Below are 9,349 nucleotides of genomic sequence, written 5' to 3'. Positions count from 1 at the left end.
GTTTTAACTGGATTGTTTTTGTTTTATGGTTCCCATTTCACAAAACATGGTTTTAGAAACACATACAGTGCTATAATGCACTTGACAAAACACTTGACTCAAAGCAAACATCTAATCTGCAGGCAAAATAATTTTAACCATAAAAATCTTTGCTGCATTATGAATTTGTTTTGAGTTAATGATTTTTGTATATATTTGAAATCCAGAATGAAAATCTAATTTAATTTTGTAAATAAAATTTGAAACAAATATCATTATCATTTTACATTACATTAGATTAATACCAAAACTGTCAGCATTTTTGACAGCAAACCCACCAAATGGGTTTAGTACAAACAGGGATTAAAAGTACCCCATGTCCAGGGTTAAATATACTGCTGGATTCTGCCTGTTATGTTGCCGGAGGTCCTGGGCGTCTTGTTCAGATTCATGGATTCTATCAAATACCAAAAGATAAAAAACCAAAACCTGACTGGCTCTGTTAGAAATCTTATAATGGGCCATGGTTGAATCTTCCATCAAGACAATAATCCAAAGCAAACATCAAAATCAAGACAAAAATGGGTCACTGAGCACATTCTGCCATGGCCGTCCCAGTCCTCTGACCTGAACCCTGTAGAAAATGAGTGGGGTGAACTGAAGAGAAGAAGCACCAACATGGAGCTGTGAATCTGAAGGATCTGAAAATGTGTTCTCCCAACTCTTCAGGCATTATAGGAGAAAACTCGGAGCTGTTATCTTGGGAAAAGGACATTGCGATAATTGGGTGCCAATAAATGTGGCAAACATGAACTAGAGAAAGCATTTATTTCACAATGAGACCCCCCCCCCCACACTTTCAGTTGTTTTACTTCAATTATAAGAATTTTGTGAATTTTTGGAATGAAAGATTAAAGGGATAAACAATGCAGATTTATTTTCACAGCCACCTTTGCTCATATTTAACAAGGGTGCCAATATTAGTGGAGAGGGCACTGTTTTTTCCATTTTTTTCCCGTGAAATGTAACAAACATTAGGCGTAAACAGTGACTACTTTGGAAATATTAATAATAATTATAACCATGCATCAATTTTCAATAGTTAACTGCAAAAAATCTAATAGTTTACAAAATAAAGAATTCGACAAGTCATTAAATCATAATTAACAAAATAAACAAAATTCCTTTGTTTTGCATAGAAACACTTTGCCAAGTTGTCAATTTAGTTCTTTATTATTATTTGACTTAGTGGGAGCATTTACATGCTAAATAAGAGCGGTGCAAGAATTGATCCTCATGGGACACCAGATGCAGGGAATGTCCACTAGACTTATGCTCTCCTATTCTCACATAATAACGCATGAAGGCTGTCTTTATAGATGCTATAGAGAATTTTTAAGTTTTGTCTTCTGCCACATCCGCTCAGCTTTTTCTGCATTATCTTTTCATACTCTGTACTCCTGCTGATTTTCAGGAGCAATATAATCAATAACATTCTTAACTTTTTTGTTATAGGAATCAGAAGATCAACAGAGTCTGCAGAAATGCTTGTTGTTAAATATATATATCTTTCATAAATAGCAAACTAGAGTTTTCGGTAATGCATCTCTTTCTAACAGAGACAGATCTAGATTCAGTGGTAGCAGTGATCAATATATCAAAGAAAATACAGAAATTACAGATAGTGCTACATCCTTAATAACAGTGGATGAAGTGTCAAGAATTCTACTGATAATTAAATCTAGAGTGTGTCCACGATAGTTCATGCACTGAATCAGGTCAAAAGTGTTTAAAACAGTTAGAATTTATTTTGTAGTTTTTTATTTCTGTATTATCTATGTGAATATTAAAGGGGTCCTATTATACTTTTTACAAAGTCTTTTGTACAAAGAACAGGCTCTCATAGGTTGTTTGAAAAGCCCATTTTTTTTGCATATTTTACATTATTACATCACCTTTCTCTCCAGTCTGGCATGAACGGCTCAAATAGTTATTGTGTCAAATAAAGGCCTGCCTTCTGATATGAAATGTGCTATGATTGGTCAGCTGGGCCAGTGTGTGTTGTGATTGGCAGCACTCAGCGCCTGGTCAGGAAATGTCATGCCCCTTACCATAGCCGCCTGCTGCCAGCTTCAAGTTCATCTGACTTGGAAAGCTAGCTTGTCTCCAGCATAGTGATAACACTTGTTGCCAAGTCTCGTCCCATTTGTCACTATTTGTGATATCGCATATCCTCAAAAATATGCATTGTAGTTTTTAAAAAATTATTTCTGTTAAATAAAATATCTTCATTTGAAGTGGACTTTGAGCTTTTTTTATGCTCAAACAGCAACATTATAGACTAACTAAAGTAGACATTTTTAAAAGCATAGTAGGACCCCTTTAAAATCCCCTGCAATAGCAAAACAGTCAAACTCTGAAGAGTTTCATAACAACGGCTGGAGAGTATTTTGGAGGCCTGTAAACAATAATAATAATTTAAAAAAAACAATGTGAGGAGCACAACACCTAGATATTCAAATGACAAGTACTGACCAAATGACACTTACTTGCATTGATAGACATCTTTAAACAGAGAAGCTACACCTCCACCTCCACTTCTCCTAAAAGTCCTGCAGACATTTAGTAAAGTCAGGAGGGGCTGTTTCATTGAGGACTGTTGCACTGCAGCTGTTTTTTTAGCTATGTTTTATTTAGAAAACATAAAATCCAGGTTGTTTTTGGTTATTAAGTCATGGATCAGAAATTATTTCTTTTTAAGTAAGCGAATGTTTAAAACTGTTAACTTGATTACACTATACTTTGTGTTCTTACAGCAATCTTATTTTGATGTATAATAGGCTGCATATTAGCCATACGGCTTGAGAAGGCCTTTGACTTTCTATCAGGTGATAAAACAGAAATAGAGAAAGCTGCAGGCACACTGGGGTCCCGCCTGTTCTTTAAACATTTGTGAATGTTTCTGCTATCATAGCAGGGACCCATCACAAATCACTGAGAGCTATCAGTTGTTTTAGGTTTACCTGCTACAACAGCTGGAGGAGGGTTTGGGCCCTGACATAGTGGCAGCAGCCGAAGAGCTCTTACAGAAGGAGGAGGACGGGCTGGGTCCACAGGCTTTGCTGTTTGTGAGGCCCACCGTTTTTTTAGGTGATATCTGGGCAATCAACTAAAACATCAATACTGCTCTGCCATTTTCAAGTTTTGGATGCAGAACGTGACTAAAATAGATTTAGACTATTGCCTATTCTTTGTAGACCCTAAAATAGATATCAAATTATATTACCGAATAATGTCATTTTGCATAACCTTTGGAGGTTCACGGTTGCTCCGCCCTATGAAAACGTAATTGCACACATGTGACCGTTCATAGGCGTGGCTTTACGTCCTCGCGTTAGATTCAGGCTGGCCTTCCTCGAGCCTCAGTCGACTTTTGTTTCATTGATTTATAGTGTACGAAAAGAGTACAAGTTTTAAAAGTTTGTGTCCTGGTAAAGTGCGACATATTCCCGCTGCAGCTGTGTGAAGGTCGATAAGTGTGAAGCTTTGAAATTCACATTTTACTCCTTTTCCTTTGTGAGGGTGAGTTTTCGCGCGCATGCATGCGCTGCAGCAGCATCCATTGTAGTTCGCTGTTAAGAATGCTGTAACCTGAATGACTGCAATAAGTATTTTTCTTTAATCTATGTTTTGTTGTTTCAGTTTGCATAGATGATGCATGAATGTACGATGCTGTATAACAACATTGTTTTTGTTTGTGTGTATGTGCGCGCATTTTCCAGCTAAGTTAGCTAGTAGGCTAACTCCTGCTATTTAAACCAGTGCGTGTTATAGTGAAAACCACGCGAACAGCGATTTTATATAACGTGCATAGTCGGACCTTACTCCGGAACGTAAAGTTGTACAGGAATATTAAAAAAGCTGTAACGTTAATCTAAAAAAAAGTAGCATGAGCTGCGTTCTGGGCCTCTGGCCTGTTCCTGCATGCGTAGTTAGCTTGTTAACATACTAAAAAACACTAAAGGTAGCACAAATCTAAGTCGTAAATGCAACTTTTTCTCTTTAAATAAATTATTTTATTTCGAAAGTATGCTTTTCTGTTAATCGTATTTAAGTTTTCAAAGTCTGAATTTTAAATGGCTAAACAGTTTTCGGTTTATCACTAATTTTGTGCATTCTAGGTCGACATGGGTAAGAAGCAGGGAAGCAAATCAAAGAAGGACGTTCAGGAGGTGGAGGAGTTTGTGGTGGAGAAGGTGATTGACCAGCGATTGGTCAATGGGAAAGTTGAGTTCTTCCTCAAGTGGAAAGGATTCACAGAGTGAGTGGTTTTTGATTTTAAGTATACTGAACTGTTTGTTTGTGACTTTACATAATTTTGATTCATGCAATGAGAGTAAAAAGATAAAACCTTAATCTTCTTCAGTGCTGACAACACTTGGGAGCCCGAAGAGAATTTGGACTGCCCTGAACTAATTTCTGCATTCCTGGAGTCTCAGAAAGGAGTGGTGGAGAAACCAGAAGCTGAAAAAAGAAAATCCTCCACTGATGAGCCAGAAACTGATGAGAGCAAGGCAAAGAGAAAGAAGGAAATGGTAAAGTTGTGTGTTTGGTTATCAGTTTCAGGGATTTGATTTTAACGTTGATTAATCATAAAACTGACTCAAGTAAAATTGTGTTGCTCCAGTCTGACAAGCCAAGAGGGTTTGCAAGAAACCTTGAGCCAGAGAGGATCATTGGGGCAACTGATAGCAGTGGAGAGCTCATGTTCCTCATGAAGTGGTAAGAAACTCTCATGTAGTATAAAGCCATAGTGGAAACATCATCACCCTCATGTTGTTCCCAACCGGTGTTATTTCTTTCTGAGTTGACCACAAAAGCTAATTTTACTTTCAGTTGTTTTTGTCCAGATAATTAAAGTTAGTGGGGTCCAAAATCACAATGGGTCACAATGATTTTAGTTGCATTGACCGAATTAAAACCTTTTTTATATATATAAATAATATTATAAGAATGTTAAACATCCTCATTTCCATTTGACTTTCAAAAGTATGGACAAAATATACAATGGAAGTCAATTAGAATGGAAACTTTTTGATTATCAACATTCTTCAAAATATCATCTTTTGTGTTCAGGCAGTCATATAGGTTAGGAACAACACTAGTGTGAGTTAATGAGAATAAGTGTTTTGGGGTGAACTGTCCCTTCACGAAAGGCCTGTAGGGGGCAGCATGTCCACATGAAAAGCCTTTCTGATTCAAAGACGCAAGAGAATGGCCTGTGAAGTTCAAGGCTGCACTTCCTGCACTAATTGTCATGTTAGAGAGTCTGAATTATCTGTAACCAGAGAGATGTTTTGTGTTCACAGGAAGGACTCTGATGAGGCGGACCTGGTTCCTGCGAAAGAGGCCAACACCCGTTGCCCACAGATAGTCATTGCCTTTTATGAGGAAAGACTAACTTGGCATTCCTGTCCTGAGGATGAGCAACAGTAGCACCCCTCATCTCGCTGAATTGTGCTTTAGTGTCATCCACCTGTACAGTGTTAGCAGAAGTGTTTATAGCCTGTCGGTGGAGGATGTTCCTCTCTTTTTCTTTTTTTTTGTGTTGAAGTTTTGCTGGAAGCTATTTGCATGATTGTAGTGAACCAATGAAAGTATGTACAAATGAGGTGAGTTTTTAAAAGTCATTATGTGGGGTGCTTTAACTATTCATTTGAACTAGGTGTCACAGCAGTGCTGTTCATTAAAGCACTGGCTTGTTTTCTTTCACTCTTGTCATTCAGAGAGATCCGAAACTTGCAATCTGTTCATGGTCATTGTTTCTTCTGGTGGATTATTCTGTCATTATTGTAGTTGTTCCTTTATTTCCTATTGTTTACCTGAATATGTAAATGTCTGTGTAAATATTTCTCATTTTTTTAGTTCAATAAAGGTTTATATGCCTGCTTTTAATCTGCTTACATGATTCTTAAATATCCAAAGCAGATGTTGTGTGTTTATGGCGAAGAAATCTTTACTATCTGCCTCAAAACATGGTTATTTTAGCGATTTCAATTTATTTGTTTTTGGGGTTCTTCTGAGCTGTTAGCATTCAATGGGCTGTCATGTGTCATATATAGAGCCATTACCACAAAAAATGTTTGCCCTCTTCTGTTATTATAACCTTGTCATGGTTTCACACCACCTAGAAATTACAAAATGAAAGTGCCACATTTCTCCTCTGCATGGTTTGTAGGTCAAACCTGTTTTACAGTAGTAAACGTGCATTTTAACTGAAGCTTCTTAACTGGTGATTAAAAATGAGGAAGGGTGTTTTTTCCCTTCACTTCGTTGGGCTACTTTAAAGGGGATTTTCTCAGTATTTAGATTTTTTTGCACCCTCAGATTCTAGATTTTAAAGTAGTTGCATCTTTGCCAAATATCTTATCTTAACCAACCATATGTCAATGGAAAGCTTATATATTCAGTTTTCCTATGATGTATAAATCTCAATTTAAAAAAATTTCCCCTCATGGTTTTGTCACATTTACATAGGCTGTTCTGTGTTCTGTTAAAGCTCAAAATGCATTTCATCTACAGTCATTTGAGAATTTAGGAAGTAGATATAAAAAATGACCCACATTTTGTAATCCAAGTGACAAATTGCTTCTAAATTTTTAATTGCACAATTTAGTTGTCAAATTTTCCAGAGCCAGAATCACTAATGTTTATCTTGTTTTTAGGTGTGACTTTAAGAGGTTTCTCTTCTAATAATTCTGTGTGCCAGTCACACAACTCAGAAATTTCTGTCCACACTTTAGCTGGAATCAGTTAGATATATAGAGTGCATATCTAAAATATATACAGTTAACCATTTGAAAAAGCAATGTGACCAATAATGTCATTATATTTCTTAACCTTTCTGCTGCCTCCATCAAGGTTAGAGTTCACAAGTCCTTGTTCTGTACAATTTATCAGACACGGGATGCAAATGGCGTGAGCTTCTAGCTTATAAGACCTCAGAAGTTTTAATAACAGTTGTACATCATGGAAATCCCCTTAAAAACCTCTGTGTGTGATCTGGTTTATTAAAGTGTGGGAATACACCATCTGACTTTCTTATTCAGTGATGATATCCTGAAACAAATGAGAAAGCAAAAGAACGTGTGTGTGAGTTAGTGAGTGTGTGTGTGTGTGTGTGTGTATGTATGTGTGTGTGTCTGTGTTTGTGTGAGTTACTTGACTTCTATAACTGCATTGTCATGACCACAGAAAACACATTTATTACCATTTGCTTGGCTGGTTGCAGGTCTCATGACAAAGATTAGCAGCATAGTGATGGACTTTGAGTTCTAAGACTTTTTCCTCTCAAAACTCTGTTTTTGTAAAGTCATCCTGAAGTAAGCAAGTCAGATAACAAACTGAAAACTCTTTCCAGTGATAATAAAAAAAGAATAACTGCACGGGCACTTGCTGATGTATGTGTGTATTTGTACTAGCTTCTTAAAGGGTAATGTTATATAACAGATAGTACTTAGTGTCTCATATGCTCTGTGTAACAAGAGTACAATCTAATCTGGACACACTGTGGTTACAAGTACTGATTTCTGAATTAGGAAATCAAGTTGTGGTAGAAGTAACATGGTGGAATGTATTATGACACAAGGTTTGTATTGATAGGTAAAAGTCCAGCTTCTCACACTAGAGCTTTGAGTAAAATATCAATATAAAATAATTTCATCAGGTATATTCAATCATCAGGCTATTGTTAACACCCATGCAGAGTCAAAACTGCTTCCTTAATAAAATATTAGCATGGGGAAACTGCAATAAATGATTTTGGAAGTGCAATGTCAAATACAATACTTAACTTGTTTATGTAAATTTTGACTTGCGCACACTCCACCCAATGGGGCTACGGCTACCCATGTATCCCTACCTATATCACTATATATAAGTCAGAAAATGGTGTAGTGTACTGCTGAGTCTGCTGAGTGAATGTTTTGTATGTGTGTGTCAGCCATGCCAAAATCAAGTTAGCAAATTTTCTTGTTAACACTGTATATGATTTTGATTTGTATTTGATGGGTTTGGAGAATGGTTTTGCAAAGTAGCATAAGTTCTGCTTATTTTTGATTCCAAGAACCTTTATTTGTGGGCAAGTTTATTTAGAATGTGTTTAAAATGCATCACTGATAGCAGCTGAAAATACTGGGTCTTGTGGCAACATGTCCTCTCCACATAGCTGTCATGTGCCACAGACCACAAGTTGTGGTATTTGTCAGTTTGACATTGACGGAAATTCTAGAAACATTTAAAAATGAAACTGAAACAATAGAAAGAGACATACTTGTTTCTGCTTACAAGATCTTTTACTTGCTATTTTTGCTTGTATGTCAGCTGTTTAATTCTAAAACATGCATAGCCCTAAATACACTGCTGTTGATTTTTTATGTTTTTCAATGGAGTGTGTTGTGCTCATCAAGGCTGTATTTATTTTATTTAAAAAATGTTATATTGTGAGATATTTTTCAATTCTTTAATATTTTCTGTGTTAATATTATTTATTTATAAAATTTGCTTTTTTGTTTATTATTATTATTTTATATTCATAAAAGAATCATAAAAAAGTATCACAAGTAAAAAAAAAAAAAAAAAAAAAGCAAGACTGTTTCCAACATAGATAATAAATCAACATATAAGAATGATTTCTTAAGTATCACTTGACACTGAAGACTGGAGAAATTATGCTGAAAATTCAGCTTTGCATCACAGGAATAAAGTATATTTTCAAGTACATTAAAATAGAAACTGTAATATAGGCCTAAATTGCAATAATTTTTCACAAAATAACAGGGTTTAAAATCAAATAATCAAATAAATACAGCTTTGATGAGCACAAGAAACTTTGGTAAACAAATATATAAAATCATACTGATCCCAAACTTTTGAATGGTAAAGCACTGTCAAACGATTAATTGCGATTAATCGTATCCAAAATAAAAGTTTTTGTTTGTGTGTGTGTATTAGGTAGCCTATATGTAAATACATACACATATGTATATATTTAAGAAAAATATATTATATATGTATATTAAATATATTTTTATATAGCCTAATAGAAATTATATAAATATATGTAGCCTACATATTTTCAATATATATACTTTATGTGTGTATTTATGTAAAAAATAATAAATAAACAGTGCATATATATTACATAAACAACAACTTTTATTTTGGATGCGATTAATCGTTTGCCAGCACTAATATATACGTATAAATTATATTATGAGTAATGCTTTAAATCTGTTGTGGATTTGTTTATTTCTTACTTTTTTGGAAGATACAGATTAACAAATGATTCTCTGATTCCGTGACAATTTCT

At 35.2% G+C, this 9,349-nt stretch overlaps 1 protein-coding gene across 1 annotated transcript; it reads left to right on the top strand.

The window, feature by feature from the left end:
- The first annotated feature begins 3,321 nt into the window (after positions 1–3,321).
- Positions 3,322–5,934, top strand: LOC127979081 (chromobox protein homolog 3). The gene is made up of 5 exons (XM_052584199.1): positions 3,322–3,561; positions 4,161–4,300; positions 4,406–4,574; positions 4,667–4,761; positions 5,349–5,934. The coding sequence occupies exons 2-5, from the start codon at positions 4,167–4,169 to the stop codon at positions 5,473–5,475; spliced, it is 525 nt and encodes a 174-aa protein (XP_052440159.1). The 5' UTR covers positions 3,322–3,561; positions 4,161–4,166; the 3' UTR covers positions 5,476–5,934.
- The last annotated feature ends 3,415 nt before the right edge of the window (positions 5,935–9,349 follow it).

Source organism: Carassius gibelio, chromosome B19 (genome assembly GCF_023724105.1).
Source record: "Carassius gibelio isolate Cgi1373 ecotype wild population from Czech Republic chromosome B19, carGib1.2-hapl.c, whole genome shotgun sequence".
NCBI classification, from domain to species: Eukaryota; Metazoa; Chordata; class Actinopteri; order Cypriniformes; family Cyprinidae; genus Carassius; species Carassius gibelio.
This window is presented reverse-complemented; position numbering and strand designations above follow the sequence as displayed.

Excerpts from the sequence above, each read along its gene's own strand:
- LOC127979081 (XM_052584199.1), top strand. The coding sequence starts at position 4,167 with ATGGGTAAGAAGCAGGGAAGCAAATCAAAGAAGGACGTTCAGGAGGTG. Across the intron at positions 4,301-4,405 it reads AAGTGGAAAGGATTCACAGA|TGCTGACAACACTTGGGAGC; the intron begins GTGAGTGGTTTT and ends AATCTTCTTCAG. Across the intron at positions 4,762-5,348 it reads CTCATGTTCCTCATGAAGTG|GAAGGACTCTGATGAGGCGG; the intron begins GTAAGAAACTCT and ends TTGTGTTCACAG.